This window comes from Lycium barbarum, chromosome 9 (genome assembly GCF_019175385.1).
Source record: "Lycium barbarum isolate Lr01 chromosome 9, ASM1917538v2, whole genome shotgun sequence".
In the NCBI taxonomy this organism is placed as follows: Eukaryota; Viridiplantae; Streptophyta; class Magnoliopsida; order Solanales; family Solanaceae; genus Lycium; species Lycium barbarum.
This window is the reverse complement of record NC_083345.1, coordinates 10914747-10940111: the sequence shown is the minus strand read 5'-3', so window position 1 is coordinate 10940111 and position 25365 is coordinate 10914747. Positions and strand designations below refer to the sequence as shown.

Below are 25365 nucleotides of genomic sequence, written 5' to 3'. Positions count from 1 at the left end.
AAAAAGAGTTTAACATAGTGACAGTATATGAAACTGCTATTGAATCATCTTCAGTTAATAGTTCATAAAAAGATCGGAAAAGGGCCTAAACTAGCCTCGACCTATTGAAAATTGAGCAAAAATATCCTCCATCCACCTTTCACCCCCAAATACCTTTATCATCCACATATTGGATCTAAAATACCCTTATCATCACCTATTGGGTCTAAAATACCCTTATCACTAACAGAATCTTTTCATTAAACACGTGTCACTTTTCTATTGGTTGACTTATAAAATTAATTAAACTAATTAACTTTTGCAATATTGACCAGATAGTGCCCCCCACCCCCCGACCCGACCCCCCTCCCCCCCCGTGAATTTTTTTTTTTTTGAAACAAAAGTTGACATTTTTTTTTGCACCCCACCCCGCACCCTACCCCTCCCCCGCACCCCTACCCCCCACGCAAAAAACAATTAATATTTTTGAAAAAAAAAGTTTTGACGTTTTTTTTTGGATTTTTTTAGCTGGGAGGGGAGGGGGCGTAGGGTGCGGGGTTTGGGGGGTGGGGGGAGGGGGAGGGTGCGGGGTGGGGTGCAAAAAAAATATTGTTACGCTTCTCAACTTTCTAGTAAAAAGCACAAATATTGTGAAATGTCTTGATAAATTAAAATGTCTAATGTAATTGAGTTACCAAAAAAAATATATATATATCTCACCCTAAAAAACATGGTATATTTTCAACCAAAAATCTAAAAGGCACAAGTTTAGTCTACAATATTTTTTTTGCACCCCACCCCGCACCCTACACCTCCCCCGCACCCCCAAAAATCTAAAAGACACAAGTTGACTTTTTTTCCACCCCGCACCCTCCCCCTACGCCCCCTCCCCTCCCAGCTAAAAAAAACCCAAAAAAAACGTCAAAACTTTTTTTTTCAAAAATATTAATTTTTTTTGCGTCGGGGGTAGGGGTGCGGGGGAGGGGTAGGTTGCGGGGTGGGGTGCAAAAAAAATGTCAAATTTTTTTTCAAAAAAAAAAAATTCACGGGGGGGGGGTGTCGGGGTGGGGTAGGGGGGTGGGGGGCACTTGGGTTATCTGGTCAATTAGTTTAATTAATTTTATAAGCCAACCAATAAAAAAATGCCACGTGTTTGACCAGAATATTCTGTTAGCAATAGGGGTAATTTAGACCCAATAGGTGGATGGTAAGGATATTTGGGGCTGAAAGGTGGATGGGGGTATTTTTGCTCCATTTTCAATAGTTCAAGGGTATTTTAGGCCCTTTTCCGTAAAAAGATTAGTAATCTGAAAAGTCAAGAAAAGCTGATAAAAAGTACTAATAAAAAGAGAAAAGTAAAATGGAAAGCATAAATTACAACCAAAAAGAAAATTGATATAAAAAGATACACTATTTTGCTGAGAGAATGCCATAAATAGTCCTTTAACTATAGGAGTTGGTGTAAAATGGTTCCTTAATTATATACTTACCGGTTTTAATCTTTTAACTATTTAAAAACTTATCAAATTTGATCTTCGTCTATTTTTTATACAAACATCGTACAAACCCATAAACCTCCGTGAGATTAATGTTAAACCATTCCTCAAACCTCTCTCTCCCCCCGCTTCTTTTTCCTCAAGTTCCTCTTGTTAAAAAAAAAAAATTTTGACACTGGTGTCGCTCTCGAGTCTCTAAAATTCGAAAAGACAAACTCAGGCACACAATTTCTATAATCATTCTTCTCAAACACTACTAAAAAATTGGCAAAAAACGATGGACTGTGTCGGTTATTTTTTGCGCAAAAATGCGCGAAAAAATATAATTATTTTTTATATTATTTTCTAAAATAAATCGATGGAGTCCGTCGTTTTTTTTTTTTTAATCTTTTTATAAAAAAAACCGTCGAACTCTGTCGATTTTTAGGCGAAAAAATAATATAAATTAAATCAATGTAAGTATATGAACAAAGAATATCAGTGGTCTGGTGGTAAAGCCCTTTAATGCCAAGGAACATACCCGGGTTCTATTCCAAGTTCCTACATTTCATTCTTTAATTTAAAAAAAAAAAAAAACCGACGGTTTGAGGGAAAAAAAGGAGGGAGAGAGAGAGAGACAGGTTTGAGGAATGGTTTAACATTAATCTCATAGAGGTTTATGGATTTGTACGCTGTTTGTATAAAAAATAGACGGAGACCAAATTTGATAAGTTTTTGAATAGTTAAAGGACTAAAACTGGTAAGTGTATAGTTAAGGGACCATTTTAGATCTACTCCCATAAATAAGGGACTATTTATGGCCTTTTCTCCTATTTTGCTTCTTTTTTTTTTTTTTTTTTTTTCTTATTTTGGTTGATAGGAGCAATAAATTTAAGGAGCCTGCCCTCAGCAGCCCTCTAAAATGCTAGCTCTTTATACTATTTTATTAAAGATAATAACTCCTCTCCAAGCTTGTAAACTTAAAAGTTGGTTACAGTTTTCGTCAATTTATAAATGAAAGTTTAAATGGAAAAAGAAGGTAAATCGTTTTAAGGACCTTCGAATTTTGTAGTGGACCTCCCTTTCAATTTAACAAACTTGAAATTGAATTTTTCTAAATACATCATATTGTTTCTCGTAGTTGGCTTCCTTTCTCCACAGTGTTATTCTTAAAACAGACCAAATAAATAAATTGGCCACAATATATCATTGGGCATTCCATACCGAATTTAAAACTACATGTAGCAAAGATTTCTCTCAATTAGTTTATAGATAAAGAAAAACAGGTGTTTAGCTAATTTTTTCAACTACACCCCACAGAGGTCATGACCCTTGATATGAAGATGGTGTAGCTTCGAGAATTAGGGTAGAAGGATAGTAGATAGTCTGGCGCATTTTTTGTCCATTCTCAGAGTATTAGTACTCAGTTTTCATTCTTGTATTATCTTATTCTTATATTTCTATTACTATATGTTGTTTCAGTAGCCTGGTAGACTTTTGGAAAAGCGCAGGGAGGCAGGAATTGAGTGGCTGACTGGGTTATTTAATGTCATAGTTAGGACAGCTAAGATGCCAAATGATTGGACGTGAAGTACAATGATCACATTGTACAAAAACAAGAGCATATTCAGAATTACAATAACTATAGGGGTATCAAGTTGCTAATTAAGCCACAATATGAAAGTCTGGGAGAGGGCGGTCAAGATGAGGATGAGGAAAGAATTGAGACTCGAGATGAGAGAATCGAGACTGAGATGGTTCGACCGCGTGAAGAGGAGGCGTGAGGATGCGTCGGTTAAGAGGTGTGAGAGATTGGCGGTCGCAGGGGTTAGAAGAGGTCCTTAGGCCGAAGAAGAACTAGGGGAGATGATTAGACAGGATATGGCACAGCTTCAGCTGACTGAGGACATGACCTTAGATAGGAAGATTTTGATGTCTGTGATTAGGATAGAAGGTTAGTAGGTAGTTGAGTTTTGTCGTGATGTGTGTGAGAGAGGTGGGTGGGTGGGGTGGGGGGGGGGGGGGCTAACCTTTCCATCTCATCTTCCCCTTTTCTTAGTAGTTTTCTTTTGGTATCGCGTAGATCATTATCTTTATGTGTGTATTATTATGTGTTGCTGCATTTGTCCTGTATATATCTTGATATTTTGTTGTCTTACTTTTCGTGCAATCTTATATTAACTATGTTTCTTTTGAGCTGAGGGTTGATATAAAAATAGTCTCTCTATCCCGCAAAGATAGAGGTAAGATTTGCGTACATCCTACCTTCCATATACCCTACTTGTGGATTACGCTGAGTATGTTGTTATTGTTGTTTATTTCTGCTTATGGCTACTGTCTCTTTTTCATCCTTTTTAAGCCGAGGGTCTATCAGAAACAACCTCTCTATCTTCTCAAGGTAGGTAAGATATGCATACACACTATTCTTCCCAGACCCCATTTGTGCAAGTACACTGAGTTTGTTGTTGCTATAATATTTTCAAAAAATATTTTTAGATAATTTCGTATGCACAAACTACTATTCTCTCCGTTTTAAATTTGTTTGTATGGTTTAGATTTGTCATAAAATTTAAAAAAGTATGAAGATTTTTTAATCTTTTGGTCTTAAACCAAAGATATATATAATGTAGCAAATTACCTTTTAATTTTGTGATCTTAATCCATAATTGTAAAATAAAGAAAGGCGAAATTCTTTTATGGTAAAAAATTTATAATCGACTCCTCACCAACAAGTTGAAAGTTCAGATAGTTAACCAACTGAGTAACTAAGATCCCTACATTATACATAATGTATCAATCTTGTATAAAGTGTATAAAAAGATGGTTAATACACGAAGTATGGGCTATGGGTAAAAATTCACAATATCACCCGCAGGGTCAAGCTAACGTGTCAAATTCCCATTGGTCAATATCCCCCACCCGAACCCCACAGTAACCACCGTCTCTTCTTTTTCTCTCAAGCCATTTAAATCCACATCGCATTGTTCTTCGAATTCCCATCAGTGTGAAACAGAGTGTATCGAAAACCAAAAAATGACAGAGTCATTGATAAGGAAGAAAGCTGGAATGGCTAGTGTAAAAGACATGCCATTATTGCAAGACGGTCCACCACCTGGTGGTTTTGCACCTGTCAGATTTGCTCGTAGGATCCCTAATACTGGTCCAAGTGCTTTAGCCATTTTCCTTACTGCTTTTGGTGCTTTCTCTTGGGGTATGTACCAAGTTGGCATAGGAAACAAGAAACGTAGGTATGAATCCTTTTTTTTTTTTTAGTTTTTGAAAATGAAACATTTGGGTATGCTTATTTTCTTCATCTGGGTATGCCACAATTTTTTTTTTTTTAAATTTGTGGAAAAAAGAGCATTTGAGTATGTTTATTTTGGCTTGATTTGATCTGGGTATGTCTTGATTTTTGCAGTTTAAGTGAAAGTTGGTTACTTTTTTTTGATAGCTCATTGTGTTTTTTAGAAAACCCTAAAATGTTCTTGAATTTGTCTTCATTGGTTGATTTTTTTTGCTTTTCCTTCTAGTTCTTTGATGAAGGTAGTGAAATTTGACACTTTGTCTATATTGGTAAGTGAATAGATTAAATAGAAGGTTTAAACATGTGCTGATGCTGTTGAAAGTCCTTTAGTTTGAAAGTCCTTTAGTTTGTACCAAGTTGGCATAGGAAATAAGAAGCGTAGGTATGAATCTAATTCTTTTAGTTTGTGAAAATAAAACCATCTGGGCATGTCTTAATTTTTGTTGTTTGTGTAAAAGTTGGTTCTTTTTTTGTTGCTTTTTGGACAATGTGCATTGATAGCTGATTGTGATATTTAGAAAACCCTACAAATGTTACCGGATATGTGTGTATTGGTTGATTTAAGCTGATTAAGAATTCGAGCTTCTTGTTCTTTTCCTTTAAGTTTATTTGATGAAGGTAGTGAAATTTAACACTTTATCTGAATTGATAAGTGAATAGGTTAAATAGAAGGCTTAAACGTGTGCTGATGCTGTTGAAATAAGGTCGAGTTTTTGAATTTAAGAATGGAAAATGGTAGACTTGAAACCAGTCTATGAGCAAGGCCGTTGATCTCTGGTGGGGGTGTACACTTCCAACAGAAATGTGATGCTTCCATGAAAAAGTACAGTTTGAGTAGGCTACTTTTGCGTGTTATTACAAATCGGTCTTGGTTTATTACTTTCCATTAAATTCAACAAAACTACGATGTGATAACTTTTAAGATTTTTGTTCATCATGGATAATCAAACATTGGTAACTTGAAGCAAGTGTCTGCCACTTAAAAAAGCTGCTTCTTTGCACCTAGGGACTTTCCTTTCATAGAAAGTTCTCAGCAGAACTGCTTCCATTAGAGGAAAACCAGAATGTTTTATGGTTTGCTGGTTTTCTGATACCATATAAAAGCTACTAGTTGGCTGTGATTGTCTCTCATACTCCCAATGATCTTAGAAATCGGGATCCTTCACTGTAGGCAGAAAAAAGTTTGCTCCAATTGGAAGGGGCATTCTGGATATCAGAACTTCTGTTGTTTGGGTTAAGTTCAACAGAATAATGTATTATTACCTTAACACATTCAAGTGCTTTAAAAGATGCATGAGATGGGTTACCGGTTAACGCATTTTTATTTGGTAAGCAATACTACATCATCGAACTAAATACACTACATGCTTAACTACTTGCTAGATTGGGGTCTTCTCTGGCATATAGACCCCAGCAATTGTCCTGGAGCGCAGTGACTGTAGATCTTATAGATATGAATTTCAATGAAGATTCCTCTGCTAATGGAAAGCCGTTGAGGTATTGCATATGGCCCTTTTCAGTTGTGGGTAGTCAGGAATCTGATCAATTGTCTTTTTAAATGATAAATTTCCTTGAAAATGTGGGTTTGGAGGGGGTTTAATTAGCAGGATATTAAAGTTGGTCGGAGGGTAGACAGGAGAGGGATAGGGACCCATAATCCCTGGGGTTTCAAACCTGTTGGCCAACCATAGTCGGGATGGAAGCCCACAGGACATTTCTTCGATGTAGGAAAAAAGAAGAAGAAAAAGAGTAGGATATTATTTTAAGATCTAGCCAATAGCGAACTGTCTTGATGCTGTGGTGAACTGTGATCATGTGATATTGCCCATCGGACCTTTGGATGGAGATGTTGGGAATGTATAATCCTAATAGAAGTTTTCTTCATTAGTTATCTCTTTCTTATAATTCGTTGGACTACACCATCAAGATTTATCCCATGGAGATGATAAAGCCTTTAAATTTAATGACTTGAAAGTTTAGAAGTTTTCTTCATTAGTTATCTCTTTCTTATAATTCATTGGACTACACCATCAAGATTTATCCCATGGAGATGATTAAGCCTTTAAATTTGATGACTTGAAAGACTGGACAGTCGTCATCAAGAATCCAATGTCCAATGCCAGAGCTTAAATGAATTCTCATGCCCAACCTGAAAGTTTTTCTCACTCATGTAGAATGCTAACTCAGACATTGAAGAAGAGACTAGTAGTAGGGGTGAACACTCAAAACACAGTGCCACCATAGAGGCATAGATCAATCTCAGAGAAGAGTTTGATGCTAGAATTGGATAAGTCATAGCCAAGCAAGTAAACTCTTCTCTAGCACAATTTATGACTTCCTTGAGTGATACACAGCGACTGCTCAGTGCCCAAGGTCTGTGAAACTCAGTGATTATGATTATTGTTAGGTCCCCAGAATAATAGAAAACAAAGACTCCTAAAAAATGCCAACTTTCTTTCACCTGCTTAGATTTTGTCTGTCTACTTTTTTTGGTAGGAGGGGGTAGGTGTCACCAGTTTGCAAATCTTCTTTTTTTGATAACCGTGGTGTTCGGGCTAGCTTGCGAGTACCTCTACTGGTTCCATGGGATTCCCACCATTAACAGGTACCGGGTAACTCTATCCACCAAGGCTAATGTGGGTCATATGGAATTAGAGAAATAGGAGAGCTTTTGAAGGAGTAGAATTGAGTTTTTCTCAGTTGAGGAGTAAGTAGTCTCTGCTCTCTTATTTACTTTAGTGTAAATAGAAAGTTCCTAGTTGTATAGTGGATTGGGTGGAGTTTGTAGAGAATCATAGTTTGTAGAATCTTGATCTTTTGGTATACCCTTTGTACACAGCCGTTGTGGCAATGTGTATGAATGAAAATACTTTTACATGATCAAAAAAAAAAAAAAAAGGTCAGATGGGAAGTAAGCACCTAGTGTTTTTGTATCACCAGTTTGCAAATCTTTAACTGTAGTGATTGTCCTGGAAGGAGTCTGCTGCCATTGACCAATAGCCATAGTACTGTACTTGTGAATCTTCTTATATGCTCCCCCTTTTTCTTTTGAGACTGTGAGAATGAAATTAGTAAATTAATGATCTTAATCTCCTTCAAATGCAAAAGATAATCTCTTAGGATAACGTCATACTTCCAGTGTTAAACTTAGCTTTTAGCTACGATCAATTTTCAAGAGCTAAGTTTTCTCCATTTACTGTCTTCAACTCTATTTTTTTCCCTTGTAGGGGACTATGCTTGTATTTAAATCCTTCGTCGTCTGTTTGTGTCTATGTAGCAAGAATAGCCAGCAGTAGACATGTCATCCTCCTTTTAAAGACACTAAAATTGTGGAATATCCTGAATGGGATGAGCAACCTAGGGAATATCATTTCCATGTAAAATGACCTCCTAGGCACTGAAATCTTACTTCTCTGATTTAACACTTATATTTTGACTAGGACAAACCCTGAATAAATTGGAATTATGCGAAGAAGATTAGCATTATAAAATCCTTAAGGAGATCAATCATACAGCTTTTGGCTATATTAGGTAAAGGGTACTGTTCAGGCTTTAGTTCTGAAGTCAATGGTAAGCCGTATATGTGCTTTGGTAGAGCCAAAGTTCTTGCAGCATTCTTAGTAGCTAAACTGGTAGAGTGGGTGACTCGGGATCTTTAATATAGGAAGCAATGCTGCTGAGTTTCACTTAAGAGTGTTATTCTCTCTGGTGTGGTCTTTTTTGGTGTCTCCAAGAGGATTTATCGTTTTTCCTTTTATATTTGGAGGAGTCATGAAATTTATTTGGGATTTATCATGCTATCTTTTTTATCTGGAGATCACGTATAGTTTGGACATATCCATAAACAAGAACTTAGAATGACCCGCTGGGAGAAATTTTTCCTAGGAATAATAATCAGCGAGGATATTCACACCTCCGGTTAACCAAAAGTACCGATTGGATCTATGGAGGTGGCTTTAGCTGGTGTCATCATAATTTGTGATATTTCCATCAAAGGGATGTTGGTGATTAATTAAAAATCATGATGAATGTCATACCTTGTACATGCTTTAAAATCTATGTTGTGTTGCCAGCTTTTGCTCTATATGTAAAACTTGTGTGTTTAAGCTAGTTACTATCATGATAAAAGGATGAAGTGGTACTGCTGTGGGACCGTGGGTATTGTTTATTTGCATTAACTATCAATTTCTTGTGTTAAAGCCTAATATAAATAAATAAAAATATCTTCACTTTAACAATTTAAGTTTTGAGATAAGATGGTCACAAATTCAACATGGCATTTAGAGCCAAATTTATCCTTTTGTTTAGTTACCTATTGTTGAACCCCCATTTTATTTTATCTATGCTCCCGATGGAGCGTGTTGTGTTGTCCCACATTGATTGGGGGTCTGTGCTCTAATCTCTTCATATTTTCTTTATCACTTCTCACCTTATGCAGACATTGGTTGAGGGTATGGGTCGTCTCTTTATATAATCGTGGATAATTTTCCATTCATGAGCTAACTTTTCAATTGAGTTAGTTCCAACTTCCAAGGTTCATTTTAAATAATGATATCAGAGCCAAATGCATCATTGATATATCCATATTCCAAATATTTATTTCTAGGCTTTTTTTTTTTTTGGTTTTTGGGGTGGGGTGGGGGGTGGGGGGTAGGGGGGGGGGGTAGTGTTCGTTACATGGTTCTGGACATCCCTGTTCTAACAAACTAGTTTTTTGAGTTGAGTTAGGTTCAGGGTCCATTTTCCGTGACCAATTTAGAAGTTCATGGGATGATTAATTAATTGCTCTGAATAATTAGGAGCCAGAGTTTCTGATATCGGGGTTCTTGGAGGAACTTGGAAAAGCTGTTTGAACTAGGACATTCCTAAAACTCCCTTCTTATGTTTTGAAAGATGTGCACTGGTTGACACTTCCATGGTTCCGAAATCATTGGCATCCTCAAACTTCTGTAGAAAAAGTTCTGATAATATTTGCATTATGTAGGGTGATAAAGGAAGAAAAATATGCTGCCCGAAGGGCTATCCTGCCCATGCTTCAAGCTGAAGAGGATGAAAGGTGAGCCCACTTGAATTTGTTTGTATTCCATGCTCCTGTTTATTTATTGTAGTCTGAACTGTTTATTTATGCTGTTGTTTTTTTGCTTATTCAGATTTGTTAAAGAGTGGAAGAAGTATCTTGAAGAAGAGGCGAGAATCATGAAGGACGTTCCCGGTTGGAAAGTTGGTGAAAGTGTTTACAACTCTGGAAAATGGATGCCTCCAGCAACTGGAGAGCTTCGTCCTGATGTCTGGTAAGATGCTGGTAATCTTCCAGGACGTGCAGCACGACAACTGCTTGGTTTCAGTGTAGCTGAGCACATACTTTCCTTTGGATTTCTTTCCTAATTGGAATAAAGATGTATCTGCAAAATCTGTGCAAATGTTTAGAATGATGTTAAAGGATTTGCTTTAGCGCGGTTAGCATTCTCCCTCCTATCTGCATAGGAGTTTCGGATTGTAAGAGACAATGCAAGTTTCATTTTCTCTAATAGTTGGTTCAGATCATTTTACTGAATAATCTTGTCTCCAATATTCTATCATCTTCTATATTTTGAAAGTTTTATTTTTCAATTACATCCTTGATAGCAGCACCCTTTCTTTACCTGAAAGCAGCTTTTCCAGTTCCCTCAAGCAATTTTTTTTCTTCAGTAGTTGCCTCAAACACTGGGAGAAGCCGAATTTAGCAGTGGTTATTGTTAGATGTTTCTGATAAATATTGACCTACACTAGAGTCAAGGACATGTATGAGGGAGCCAAAATCAGGGTAAGGACAGTAGGAGGAGACTCAGAGCACTTTCCAGTTGTGATGGGATTGCATCAAGGATCAGCTCTTAGTCCGTTTTTATTTGCCTTGGTGATGGATGAATTGACACGGCAAATTCAAGGTGAGGTGCCATGGTGTATGTTGTTCGCGGACGACATAGTCCTGATCGACGAGACTCGTAGCGGAGTTAACGCTAAGCTGGAGAGGTGGAGACATACTCTGGAGTCTAAAGGGTTTAAGCTGAGTAGGACCAAGACAGAGTACTTGGAGTGTAAGTTCAGTGAAGCACCCCAGGAGGCTGGCTTGGAAGTGAGAGGTTGGCCATGGATGGTTTCAGACGAGGTAGGGGTGGCCGAAGAAGTATTGGGGAGAGGTAATTAGACACGACATGGTGCAATTACAGCTTACCGAGGACATGACCTTAAATAGGAGGGTTTGGAGGACCCAAATTAGGGTAGAAGGCTAGTAGATAGTCTCGTTTTCCGTTCTTATTAGTAGTCGCATTATCGCAATATAATTTCTTCTGCTCAGATTTTTGCTATCATCTGTTATTTCCTGTGCTTTGATTATCCTGTGTTATCTGTGTCGCTTGCATTATTTCGCTTGCATTATTTCATTTCATGTCGCTTTGATTCTCTTAACCTTATCTGACTTCTTTTTATGCTTTTATTGAGCTGAGAGTCTTTCGGAAACAGCAGTCCTACCTTGGTAGGAGTAAGGTCTGCGTACACTTTACCCTCTCCAGACCCCACGATGTGGGATTTCACTGGGTTGTTGTTGTTGTTGTTGTATTGACCTACACTAGAGATTGTTTTCCTAATTACTATTGCTTTAATTTTTTTTAAATTCTTTTTCATTTTTTTAAAAGTAAACTGCTGTAAGATTAATTTACATAATCTCATGGAGCATAAGGCTTAAAGCTATGCCATACCACAGGTGAAATCTTGCTTTACACCTTATGCCTACTAAAACATTTGTTCTGCAACCCCTGTGATGAAATCTGAGGCAAATAACCTCAACTAACACAAAGAAAGATGAATTTTTTGTTCAAACAAAGAACAAAAAGATTAATGGAGTCGACTAAGTTCCCAATATCCTTTTTACATAATTAAATTGTTTTTTGATAATCCAAACTAAAGAGACCACTAGCTACCCAGTTTTAAGGGTATAAATAAAGACCGTTATTGATAATGGCAATATCACCAAACAGAACTCTACGATATAAACACCCAGTCAAGGCCACTTGATAAAGTGAATTCTTAATAGGTCAGAACGAAATATTAGGCAAACTTTCTGACTGGAAAAAGCTTATCAACATCCGGTATTTCTATCAAACCAACGATAACATGACAAGCGTCTTACACATACATTTTTATAATTAATCGATGTGATTGGATGTAAACACGTTGTTAGATGGACCTGAACTAAAAACACAAGACACAGGTTCTTTTCCTATACAAATACATTAATTTTTTTGACATTCTTATTCAAACGTGGCACATTGGCTCTTTTTACCAAGCTCTTTGCTACCCAATTTTCTCCTTTTCTTTTGTTTTTTCTCATTTCAGATTCAGCTCATTGGGTACTACATGTAGTCAGATCTAATTTATCCATGAACACAATTACGCTAAGCTGGCCCCAAGGTCATGAACAGTTCTAGAAAGTAGAAAGAATTAGAACTTGGAAGACTTAAATATCAAGAAAATGTGGTTTACAGATCCCAAAACAGAGACATTACAAAAGGACTGGTAATCTTCCATTCAAAGCCTTGGATTGTTCCAAAATGCATCTAGAAACACAAACTCGATCGAAATTACAGAAAACAAAGCAAGCATTTCCATAGTTTGGCTTCAAATAATCGCACACTACATACTGCATTCGTAAAGTTTACTGCATTCGTAAAGTAGAAAGAAAGGTCCTGTCCCATCTTCTTTATCAGCATCTGGGATGCTCCTGTAGGTACAAAGGTTGTTAGAGATCTCCCAGCTCCAATCTTCCTTCCTTGTCACATACATCGGGGGCCAACGGTTAATCCTCACATAGTGTTGTCTCATTTTCCCATCTGCAAGCAAGCTAGTTACTATGGAGAAGCAAGATTCATGACCACCCCATATTTTGTCACGTGGTTCTGCAGTCTGACTTCCATCTGGAAGGAAATAACGGCGCAGGGGAGGGCCTGTTCCATTCCAGTACGGATCGAGCATTCGCCAATACTCAGGAGCTGCCTGAAGAGTCACTGTCAGAAAATATAGGTTGCATTTCATACAAGGATTATGTTTATGTCCTTATCCTATGACTGGAAACTAGAGAAAGGAAGCAGCTTACAGGATACAAAACCAAGCAAACCGCTTCAAGTTGGCAGAAGTTCTATGAAACTAACCAGTGACATCAATAAAAGCAGTAAATATTCATGAAAACAAAAGGTGGAACGTAATGAATAAGAAAGAAGGTAGACATTTTGCATTCTTACAGACAACTTGCAAAGCTACGCAGAGTGACCGATCCCCCAAAAAATTTTGGACGTTTAAACTCCATCGAACTGATTTAAGTGTTCTCAAGCACGTACAAGTTCTACTAACTCAATTTGGTGCGAGCTGCAGCATGCATGATTTTTATGGGTGGATAATGCCTAGACATGGACTTCAAATTAGTAAGTAAATCCAGGTTAGACTTAGAAAGGATAAATATGAAAAAGGCACTTCAGCTCATACCTCGGTGAAATGAAACTCCCACGCATGATCACACAAATCCTCCTTTCTTACTCGCTTCTATATAAATAATATATGAAAAAGTAGCAGCAGCATCAGACGAATCAAAAGATACAAAGAATTAAGTAAATGATTTTGTATATGCAAGTGCTAAATAAAGTGTGATAATACTCACCCTTTTACCATCCATAACGGACAATGAGTAAGCAGCCAACTTAGACAATCCATTCTCTTTTGCTACCCGAGGTAAATGTGCTTTGCCATGCCACAATTCTTCACACTACAAAGAGATAAAATATAAAGATCATTCATCTGCTATGAGTTTGTAATTAAATGCAGAACATGACTTCGTTTATTCTTACTTAGTTTTTACAGTTGTTTACTTCCTAAGAGCAGATGGCAGACGATAACATCAATTTACAAAAGATGAACTCTGAATTATTAACATCTAGTGAAGGAAACAACAAATACTGAGCAAAGCTTATATCACTTTTCTGGAACTGTTGATGGCTCCAAGAAACGATGTGCTAATTCTTCCTCAAACATATCTTTTTCACTTCTCAAATGGAAACTCTCCAAACTAAGATTTCATGTTCAGTCAGTATTCTGAAAGCATGACTCTCAAGGCAATGGGAAACAATACCAAGAAGCAAAGCTGCGCTAGTTAAAACCCACAACTGAAGTACTACAACTAGTTCAGGCAACCGAACTCCCCAAAAGAAGAGTAGAAACCCACATGCAAACTGTAAAATTCATGTCATCTAGAGAAGAGCTATGTGTCATCTTATCTTCTGACTTGAGAGGACAACAAGGTGGAGTATTGAGCATTGGCACTAACCACTGATGCATCGAAATAGAATGTCAGTGACTAGCATAAGATCTCACTTCCCTCACTATTAGGTAGAAGGATTAACCTCTCCTGATTTTCTATGAGAAGATTTCAGATTCATGGGTTAAATAGCATACTATATCCCAGTCATGATTCTTTTTTCATTTTGTTTTTCATTAACAGTGTCCGGATCAACCTGCTCTCACCTAGACTAGTGCACAGTGCACCCTGCACAACCCACAAGTATAGGTTGCCAAGGTATCCCCAGTGGCGGATACTCAGGGTGTTCGGAAAAATAACTAGACCTAAATAGAAACTGTAATATATGTTCAGGGTGTTCAAAAGTTAATATATGTACATGAACACAAAAAATTTACCCTAAATATACACTGTAATTTTTTGTCCGGGGTGTTCGCCCGAACACCCCGGCCTCTTACTGCATCTGCCCCTGGGTATCCCTACCACCACCGCTTAAGTAGACAGACATTGAAAAAGAAGATTCAATTTTAAGAATAGTCCTTGGAGAAATTATGTTCCAGTACCTGGTAAATCAATTAAGAGCAAGAAACATAAGAGACAATAGATCTTCAACAATTTATCATCTTCCCAACAAACCAACTAGAACTGGCCTGGGAGGACCTGCAACCAAAAATTGAACCCAACAATAATCCAATTGTTAGCTACTCTAAAATTACAACATAGCAAAAGTTCACACTTTACTACATCAATTTGAAAAAACTAGTAAATGATAAGAACAACTTTATACCATGTACACTCCATAGGGCACAAATCATAACAAATTTGCAACTGAGGAAAAATTTCCCAACAAAATCATATAACAAAGCAGAATTTCTAGTTTTATAGAGCTCTTAACCCATCTTAAAAACAAACAATTATACAAGTATTGACATGAAATGAAACAAATTTGCCAAAATGAATTTTGAGGATTAAAGTTCAAACCTTGGAGCTCCAAATTTTATCAGAAGAAGCAACAGCACGCCATTCAGGAGAAACAAGTAGAGACAGTGCCACGCTGCGTGCGTCAAGACAACTCAAAATCAACAACATAATATCTGACCCGAAAACAACTAGTGGATCTCTAACCTGACCCGTTTCAAGAATTCTCTGTTTCTTCTCCTTCACTTTCTCAGCAAACCCATTTTCCAAGATTCCACCTTTATCATCTTCATCAATAGAAAAGGGCAACCCATATTCTGACCCGAAAACAACTAGTGGATCTCTAAACTGACCCGTTTCACAAATTCCCTGTTTTTTCTTCATTTTCTCACCAAACCCATCTTCAAAGATTCCATTTTTATCATCTTCATCACTAAAAAAGTTCAATCCAGATAACCCATCTTCTGACCCGACAACAACTAATGGATCTTTAAACCGACCCGTTTCACAAATACTATGTTTTTTCTTCTTCTCCTTCATTTTCTCACCAAACCCATCTTCAAAGATTCCATTTTTATCATCTTCATTACTAAAAAAGCTCAATCCAGACAACCCATCTTCTGACCCGACAACAACTAATGGATCTTTAAACTGACCCGTTTCACAAATTCCCTGTTTTTTCTTCATTTTCTCAGCAAACCCATCTTGAAAGATTTCACCTTTATCATCTTCATCACCATAAGAGGGCAACCCATCTTCAGTACTACTGGTGATAATTTTTGGGTTGTTTTTGTGATAAAACTCACAGATTGTAGCTTCTGTCATTGGAAAATATCAGCAGAAGGGTGTCTAGAAAATCAAGAATCTTGAACTAATAATTTCTCAAAGGAAGGGTTTTGGATTTTTGATTAATGAAAAATGAAAAGGGAGATAGAGTTGGTTTATAGGCTTGGGCGGGCGGTGGGTTTGGGTTTTGCTTGCGAGGGAGTCGGTTGTAAAAGAGCAAGCTAGTTTATCTGATATACTTTGATGATGAATGTGCACGAAATTTAAGAAATAAATTAAAACTTTTGATACGTGTGGTTCAAAATAAGTCTTATATAAATATCTGATTATAAATTATCTCATAAATTTAAATTGTTTCTAAATATAGAAGAAATGTGATATTCTTTTAGGCACAGATCAAAAAGAAAACGGTGTCGCATAAATTGAGACAGAGGGAGTAATAATTTATATATACTAGCTCTTTTGTCCTAATTTATGTGATATAGTTTGACTAGACATGGAGTGTAAGATAGAAATGACGTTCGAAACTTTAGTCTAAAATAATTCATAAATATTTCTGCGGCTATAAATTATTTCATTAAAGGTAAAAAGAAAATTTCAAGTTAAATTATTTCTAAATATAAAGTATTATTCTTGTTGGGACAGATTAAAAAGTAAAGTGTATTACGTAAATTGAGATATAGGGAGTATAATATAACATATCATATTATAGTAACATTATCGCTCTATCTGTCCCAATTTATACCGCACCGTTCAGATCTCGAGAGTCAAACCTTTATGTTTTGAGTGTGTAGATATAATTTTTTTAAAAAAAATTGAAATGAGATTTACATGTTTGGAAACTAGGTAAATATTACATGTCACAATAATTAACAATTCAAGATATTTTAAAACATATGAAAAGGTGGTAAAAAATCGTTTGAATCTCGAAATTTAAAAAAAAATGCTTTTTATTTTTCTTGGCTAAAAATATGTGCTGAAATTTTATTTAGACATTCAAACTATGACATGTTCCTATTGAAAACGTGAACACATAATAACGTGTTCCTATTAGACACTTTCGGCTCATATGGTGGAAAAGTTTACGCGCGTGTTCTCAAGCTTCCATTACGTAACTAAGTTAATCACATAAAATATGACTACTCCCTTAATTATACACATCAATATTTATTAGAACAAGCCTGAGGTTTTATAGTTTATTGAGTTTAATATGTATAATTAAAAGATGTGACATATTTTAAGTGGTAAATTTATCTACGTAATGGGCATTTGAAAACACGCGCATAACCTTTTTCAAAATTTTGATTCAAAAATATTTAATAAGAACATATTATTATATATTCAGGTGCTCAATTGGAATAAATGATAGTTCAAATATATAGATGAAATTTACTTTGAAGTTTAACAAGTTGTCCACATATTCAGACTTTTTCTTTTGACGTATTTGCTTTTGATGATTTTGCACTTGATTATTCATCTATAGTACTATATTTTGTTAGTTATTTTAGGTTAAAACCGTAAACTCCCGTGTACACTTTACAGTAGGGCTGGACATAAATATCGAAAACCAAAAAATCGGATCAAACCGAATTAATTCGGGTTTTCGGTTTCAATTTTCAGAAATTTCAGTGTTCGGTTCGGTGTTCGGGGTTTAGTGTTCGGTTTAAATCGAAATTTTATATATTAGCCAAAATATATTAAATAGTCCAGGCCTATGCCCATTAAATTTAAGCCCCACCCAAAAAACAAAAAAAAAACCCCAAGCCCTCTTTCAGTCTTTTGTATGAACGTATCCCTAATTTTCAGACTTCAGAGAGTTCAAACTTCACACTTCACAGCGGCGATTTCTTCCGAGTTCCGGCGACGACTTCGTCTTCTAATCCTCTCACTTACGGTAACAGAGTAAGTATTTCTCTCTCTCTCACTTCTCCTAATCATCAGTCCTCATTTCTGGCAGCGACTTCTCTCTCTCTCACACTTCTCCTAATCGACTTCATCTAGTTCGAGGTCGACTTCATCTGCTCTTTCTTGTTGTGCTGTTGTGTTTTGGTTTTGATGTATTAGCAAGTTATATTTAAGTCTCTGCTTGTTGTCAATTGAGTCGTTATTATTTTGCTCTTTTAGTTGTGAATTTATGGTGCTTTTTGGTATCTTTTGTTTTGCTTGTTATGTCGTCTATGGTGAATTTATGGTGTTTCACTGTTTTGTGTTATTATCTTGTTGATGTGAGTTTCTTGCTACTGTTTTGATTGTTGTAACATGATAATTATCTGGTGGTTGTGAATTTGCTGTAATTAAATGGGTAGTTATTTGATCTCTATGTATATGGAAAAAAGAAAAAGAGTTTTATCATACCTGGTGGTTGTGGTGTTATTTTTCATTGAGCTTTTGGTTTTTAACGTGCTGGCCTACAATGCCTTATATTTTCGCCTTATATTTTCTCTTTAATTTTCGTAGATAGCGGATGAAACTAAATTAAGTGTTGCTGATTCAACTGATAGCATACCTCATACAGATGATACTGATAGCAATGATTACTCAGTTGACACCCAGGTAACAAAGAAAAGAAAAGAAATGTAATCTAGATATGTTGTTTGGGATCATTATGAGAAGGTTGTTGTATAGGGTATTGATAGAGCAAAGTGTAAGTATTATAAAAAAGATCTTACTGCTGCAACTGCAAATGGGACAACGGGATTGAGACAACATTTAGGGAGGTGCGTTGCATATAAATCCCTTATTGAACCTCCCACTCAGAAAAAAGATACATTTTCCATCTAAGGATAAGCATGAGCTAGAGGAGCATTGAGAATTTGATCAACAATTAATTAGGACGGCTTTAGTTGAGATGATAATTATTGATGAACTACCATTTAGCTTTGTAGAAAAAGGAAGGCTTCAAGAAGTTTATGAGTCAAGCCCAATCTCTATTTCAAATTCCTTCCCGTAGAACAATAACAAGGGATTGTTATGAACGTTACAATGAACTGAGACAAAATTTGAAGAAGTCTTTTAGAGAAGCACATTCAAAAGTTTGCTTTACCACAGACACATGGACATCATTGCAAAAAATTAATTATATGTGTTTGACTGCTCACTTTATTGATAGAGATTGGAAGTTGCATAAAAGAATACTGAATTTTTGCCATGTCACTAGTCATAAGGGTGAGCACATGGCAGAGAGTATTAGTAATTGCTTGCTTCATTGGAACTTGGACAAGATATTTACTGTTACTGTTGATAATGCTTCTTCAAATGATGTTACAGTTAGAGAATTGTCTAAACAGTTAAATATGTGGGGAACTAATATAACGGACGGTAAGCATCTTCACGTGAGGTGTATGGCTCACATACTTAATCTAATTGTGCAAGAAGGTTTGAAGGAAATTGATGCTCCTGTCAAACGTGTTAGGCAAATGGTAAGGTATGTTAGAGAATATTCGGTAAGAACAAGAAGCTTTAAGAAATGTTGTGAAGTTCAAAAAGTGGGATTTGCTAAAACATTACTTCTAGATGTGCCTACTAGGTGGAATTTCACCTACGCGATGTTGAATACGGCACAAAATTTTGAGAAGGCCTTTGATAGGTTTGATTTTTTTTATGACAATTTAAAACTTAACTTGCTACTCATGTTTGTGAAGATGGAAGTGTTGCAGGTACGCTTGAATGTGATGATTGGGTGAATATAAGGAATGTGATAAAGTTTCTTGAAAGATTTTACGAGCTCACGGTAAAGGCTTCAGGTTCACATTATGTTACTTCTAATGTTCATTTTGAGGATATATGTGAGCTTGATGTATATTTGAAAGTCTGTGTAACAAGTGAAGATCTTAATTTGAGTAAAATGGCTGAGCGGATGAGAGAAAAGTTTTGGAAGTATTGGGGTGATCCTGAAAAGATGAACAAAATGATTTTTATTTCTTCGTATTAGATCCTCGCAATAAGTTTGTGTATGTTAGCTTTGCGCTTGAAGAGCTATTTGGGGAGGAAGTTGGAAAGAAAGTAAGCGAAGGAGTATACGATTATATGAAATCTTTGTTTGGAGAGTATCTAAAAAATTATTCAAGAGCATCTCATCATCAATCGTCTCCTTCTGTATCTACTTCATCTTATGATACATCTGATGTAACTTCTAGTTCTGGGTCCTCTTCAAGTGTGAAATCAAATGCTTTGGAACTAAGCTTCACTTGAAGAAACAAGAGGAAGATTCTGGAAGTGGGTGTGCTAAATCCGAGTTGGATAAATACATTGGTGAAGAACAAGAGCCAATAGATAAAAGTAAAACTAGGGGTGGGCGTTCGGTTTTTCGGTTGGATTTTATCAAACTTCGGTTTGGCTATTTCGGGTTCGGTTTTTTGAAGGTGGACACCAAACACCGAACCAAACTAGTTCGGTTTGGTTCTTTCAGTTTCGGTTTTTTAAAGTTCGGTTCGGTTCGGTTTCGGTTTTTTCAATTCGTTTTTTTAATATAATATTATAAGCGATTCCATTGACACTAATTCATATTCTCAAAAGCAATAAAACATAAAACTGATAAATTGAAATCAAAATCAAACAAAAAGGATACACAAGAACAGAAAACTATAATCATGACATAGGATTACCATGTGTTATATACATACCGTAAGAATAATTAAGAAAACACATAAAGGACATACATTAATCCTAAAAAGACATCCTAGTTACCTTTCTTTGTTAAGGATATTTGATTTTTTTCAATTGAAGTGGAAAATTAGGGATACAAATGCAAAAGAGGACTTATTACAATTGGGTTTTTTTTTGCTTTAAACTTAATGGGCCTGGACTATTTTAATTTTTTTGGGTAATGTATCAAATTTCGATGCACGTTCGGTTTTTCGGTTCGGTTTTATCAAACTTCGGTTCGGCTATTTCGGTTTCGGTTTTTTGACGATGGACACCAAACACCGAACCAAACTAGTTCGGTTTGTTAAAGTTTCGGTTCGGTTTTTTGGTTTTCGGTATTTATGCCCAGCCCTAAGTAAAACCTCCGTTGAGTTTAGTATCTCAGGTTGGTGGAAAGTTAATGCTACTAGATTTCCTGTTCTTTCAGAGTTGGCACGTGATGTATTGCCTATTCCGATTTCTAGTGTGGCATCGGAGTGTGCATTTAGTACCGGTGGTCGTATACTTGATTCGTTTAGAAGTTCATTGACTCCTAAACGTGTGCAATCTCTTATTTGTGTTCAAGATTGGCTTAGGAAAGAGACTAAATCTATTAGTGTGGATGAAAGTTTGGATCATCTTGAGGAACTTGAACTTGAACTTGGTAAGATTTGTATTTTTTTGTGTTTTAGTGAAAAAATAATATACTCTTTTATGTTGTATGACATATTTGATTAGATTATCTTTAGAGATGGCAAATAGTGGAAGAGATCCTTGCATTGTTGATGTATGATTGCAATTTGCTTCTTTGTTACTAGTGGTAAGTTTAATACTTTATTTTGTAGTTTTGTTCTTTTATCTTGAAAGTTATATTCTAACTTTTGGTTTTATCTGTTTTTTGTTATTTTCAAGTTCAACCATGCCTTCTAGAGCTCGCTCACAAGTTTGGGAACATTTTGTGGTGGTTCAAGACAATGAAGAAGAGTGTAAAGCAAGGTGCTTGACATGTGGTGCAATACTTTATTGTCATAGAGCAAACGGCCCATCTTTCTTAATGAAGCATATTGAGAGATGTCTTGAAGAGAGGCAGATTCGCCTTCAACTTTAAGCTTATGTTTTGAATTTGGTGAATTTCGGACTTAATTATGATTGTTATATGAAAACGATGGATTTTAACACTTAGTGTGACAGCTTATGTTTTGTATTTGGAGTTAAAATTTAGGACATTCATGTTGTTTGGCCATTTGGCTGCTGCTCATTTTAACCTTATGTTGTTTGTGTTGCTCGTTTTTGTCTTGTACGTTGTTTGTTGCTGCTGGTTAGTTCTACTGGTTTAAATTTTGCTGCTGTTAATGGTTCTTTTTTGCGGATGCTACAAGTTTTTATGTTGTTGCTACCTTCTCTGCTAAACTGCTAGTGTTCATTTGAGCAGCAACATAAAAATGGCTAAGTTGCTGTGAATTTCGAGGTGTTGGTGTGTAAATCCTTATGTGTGAAAAAGCTTCATTTTTTTTTCTAGTTTCTTAATGATGTTTTGTAAAATGTTTTGGATCTTGTTGTGTTGCCAGTGCTGTTATGTGTCTTTCCAATCTTTTTATTTGGGGATACATTTTGATGATGAAATGTCTTGATTTTGCAGTTCTATTAGTCATTTTATGTGTCTATTTGGGAATTGACTGTCCCTTGATGGGAATTTGTTTGAAAGATTATTTTGGTGATAAAAAGATCTGATTTTTGCGTACTTTTTTTTTAATAGTAAATGTCTTCATTGTCCTTGCAGATGGGTTTTTAAAGTCCGTACCTTGTAGTTTTGCTTATTCTTTTCTCTTATCTTTCTAATAGATTTATTTATTATGGAATGTAATGGTTGTGAAAGATTCATGAGGTGGAAAAAAAATTCATTTTGATGCTTCACCATTTGATTTTGTAATCTAAATCTTTAGATAATTAGAATACAGTGTATGTTCTTTTTATCTCCTTTTGTGTGTTTGAAGGCGTCTTTTTCAATTAATTAAATGTATGGTTGATCAAGTTATATGTTGTTGGTGCTACCTGCTAGTAGTAATCCAGCCAGTTTTGGCTACTGGTTTGGTGCTACCAAACATAAAAATGGCTACTGGTTTATGTCCTTTTGAGCATGCTCGAGCCTAATTTCCTAGTTGGATTATCGCCATTACCATTTCGCTTCTGTGGGTTGCAATCAACCCCCCTGCTGGTGCTACTGAAATTGGAGGGTCATTCCAGTTCCCTTAATTTTTTCTAATAGACATAGGTCAAATTAGCTCCTGCACATTCCATTCAGATTATTCTTGAGTTTCATCATCTTCTTTTTCTTCCCTCTCTGTACCAAAATGTGGACACAAAGGCCTTGAATATTATGTGGATTTTTGCAATCACTATTGTCGTTGAATTTTTGTTTATGATTCAATGTTCATAGGAAAGGGCAAAACATACAATTGTTTTTTTTGCATGTTCATCCACTGGACTAAGCTAAGACCCGGCACACCTTGAGGATCCATCATGCATATCAAAAAAATCGAATTGAAAAAACTGAAACCAAACCAAACTTCAAAAAACCGAAACCGAAAAAACCGAACCGAACTAGTTTGGTTCGGTGTTCGGTGTCCACCTTCAAAACACCGAAACCGAAATAGCCGAACTGAAGTTTGAAAAAATCGAACCGAAGAACCGAACGCCCACCCCCTACTTTATAGTGTACTAGGTGTACGTACAATTATTATATTCTTTTGACAAGGTGTGGGGCACGGATGAACGTGGGAGAAGTTTGGTGAATTAAGGACCACTCGATTTTCCTCTCATTAAAACATGTGAATTTTAATACACATGATTTACTATATTGTTTCCAAATGTAAATATCAAATAATTAAGTTTTTTCGCAATGAATACCAATTAATAAATAAATTTTAAATAAATTATTGAATAAGCCACTAATTATGTTAGCCATTGTAATCAGTATTTTCAATTAGCACTAATGAAAAATAATAAGAAAGGAAGAAGTTAGTTAAGTTAGTTAGGTCTACATATTTATATTTCTAGACATACGGTTTACTCTCTAAGTTGTTTATTTACTATTTGCACTTTAGTCTACCAGTTGTCACATTTATATTGGATATTGGCTAAGAGTTAGTTACAGTATTTTTGGCTTGTTGTGAGCTGAGTATGATATAAGGGCTATACTATTTACTTTTGGAATCATCTATGAAAATATCCCTTTCTTTTCCTTAGCTGAAGACTACTTTTTAATCCTTTTTGCATAGTACTATTGCTGTTGACAACAGTGGTATCAGAGCATCTTTCTTGGCTCTATGAATATGTCGAATAAGATGAAAGAAATGCTTGCTATGATGCAGAGAATGTCAATGGAAATGACAAATTTTAGCATCAGGCAAGATCAGTTTGAGGCAAACCATGAGCAGGATTTTCGAAGCCAAGATCAGGCTTTTCATGAGCTGCAAGAAACTATCAATGGAAGTAAGACTAGAAAGAGATAAAGAGCCCGTTTGGATTGACTTATAAGTTGCTTATAAGATGTTTTCAGCTTTTTTGAGTGTTTGGCTGGCCAGCTTAACGTCATTTTGTGCTTAAAATAAGCTCAAAAAATAATTGAGCCCATTTGACTTAGCTTATCTAAAGCAGCTTATAAGTCGAAAACAGCTTATAAGCCAAAAAAATAAGTTAGACTACCCCAACTTATTTTTTTTAGCTTATAAGCTGTTTGCGACTTATAGACATAAGCCCATCCAAACAGGCTCAAAGAGTTTCCTCCATTAACTGGTGAACTGTATTCACCTTATGGTGTTCCTTTTTCTTTTGGCAGCTTAACATCCCCTTTCATGTTAACTCCCTTTAACTATGCTCATTCTCAAAATCTAAATAACCAAACGCCTTTTAATCTTACTCCTTCTCACAGTCCAAATATCCAGATCTCTAATCCTCTCAGCCAAAGAACAACTCAGGCTACACAGTTCCTTGGTATTGAGCAACCTATTAATCTGATTCAACCTTCTTCTAGACAACCTAACCATCCTGTTCAACTTTCTTCTGGACAATCTACTCATCCTGTTCAAACTTCTTTTGGACAGCCTATTCATCATGTTCAAACTTCTTTTGGACAGCCTCAAAACTTTCAGATTCCTTATAACCAAAATCCCCAAATTTCTTTTAGTCCAAATCCACACTATCAGAAAACTCCTTACATGAACTCTTCTATGGGTATGCAACCTTCTCAAATCCCATATCCTTAAGGAAATCAATACCCTTCAATACAGTATGGCCATCACATTCATATTCCACATCCTATATATCACCAAGTGCCTTATAAATCACTTTCATTTCAACCCAGTCCTAACTAATATCACATGAACCAACCAGCTTCAAACATGCCTACTCAGTACAATAACAGTGCATCTGTGCCTATTCCAGCTTTCACTAAGTATACTAAAATTGAATTTCCTAAGTTCAATGGGGAAGATCTAAGAACTTGGTTATACAAAGTGGAACAACTCTTCTCTGTAGAAGATATTTCTGTCCATCGAAGGCTTAAACTGGTTGCTATACATTTTGAAGGGCATCAAGGGTATTTGAGAGATAGATCCCATTTGCCTTTGCCAACTTAGGAAGACTATGTTTATGTTTTAGCGCATAGATTTGGAGCTGAGTATACAGATCCTATGACTGAAATCATGAGAGTTAAACATACCGGATTAGTTAAAGATTACCAGTCTGCTTTTGATAGCGTGATGACAAAGATCAACTTGCCTATGAAATATGCTATCAACATTTTTCTAAATAACCTTAAACCTAAAATCAGTGATGCAGTGAGGATAGATAATCCTTATAATTTGCCTCAAGCTTACCATTTAGCTAGACTTCATAAGTCTAACTTTGCTGCTCAAAGCAAAGCCATTAAAGTAAGTTGTACTGGACAGTCATTTTCATCT

General features: G+C 36.0%; 2 protein-coding genes across 12 annotated transcripts; one reads left to right on the top strand and one right to left on the bottom strand.

Annotated features, from left to right (window-relative positions):
- Positions 1-4325: 4325 nt before the first annotated feature.
- LOC132610092 (NADH dehydrogenase [ubiquinone] 1 alpha subcomplex subunit 13-B) lies at positions 4326-10315 on the top strand. Its single transcript, XM_060324351.1, has 3 exons — positions 4326-4702; positions 9743-9814; positions 9909-10315. The coding sequence occupies exons 1-3, from the start codon at positions 4488-4490 to the stop codon at positions 10051-10053; spliced, it is 432 nt and encodes a 143-aa protein (XP_060180334.1). The 5' UTR covers positions 4326-4487; the 3' UTR covers positions 10054-10315.
- Positions 10316-12231: 1916 nt separating this feature from the next.
- Positions 12232-15993, bottom strand: LOC132608734 (uncharacterized). 11 transcript variants are annotated; one of them, XR_009570505.1, is made up of 6 exons: positions 15059-15993; positions 13445-13549; positions 13273-13329; positions 13032-13190; positions 12887-12936; positions 12642-12782 (listed from the first exon to the last, which is right to left on the bottom strand). XR_009570505.1 is itself a non-coding variant. In XM_060322469.1 (4 exons), the coding sequence occupies exons 1-4, from the start codon at positions 15818-15820 to the stop codon at positions 12427-12429; spliced, it is 1284 nt and encodes a 427-aa protein (XP_060178452.1). In that variant the 5' UTR covers positions 15821-15993; the 3' UTR covers positions 12232-12426. The 11 variants fall into 11 exon arrangements, 1 of the variants encoding a protein (XP_060178452.1); XR_009570502.1 differs by having other exon boundaries at positions 12645-12797; XR_009570504.1 differs by having other exon boundaries at positions 12645-12786.
- Positions 15994-25365: the final 9372 nt, after the last annotated feature.

Bases quoted from the DNA above. Each gene is read 5' to 3' on its own strand.
- LOC132610092 (XM_060324351.1), top strand. From the start codon at position 4,488: ATGACAGAGTCATTGATAAGGAAGAAAGCTGGAATGGCTAGTGTAAAA. The intron at 4,703-9,742 runs GTATGAATCCTT...TGCATTATGTAG, and splicing joins ATAGGAAACAAGAAACGTAG to GGTGATAAAGGAAGAAAAAT. The intron at 9,815-9,908 runs GTGAGCCCACTT...TTGCTTATTCAG, and splicing joins CAAGCTGAAGAGGATGAAAG to ATTTGTTAAAGAGTGGAAGA.
- LOC132608734 (XM_060322469.1), bottom strand. From the start codon at position 15,820: ATGACAGAAGCTACAATCTGTGAGTTTTATCACAAAAACAACCCAAAA. The intron at 13,550-15,058 runs GTTTGAACTTTA...ATCTCTTTGTAG, and splicing joins ATAAAATTTGGAGCTCCAAG to TGTGAAGAATTGTGGCATGG. The intron at 12,787-13,272 runs GTATGAGCTGAA...GTGACTCTTCAG, and splicing joins GGGAGTTTCATTTCACCGAG to GCAGCTCCTGAGTATTGGCG.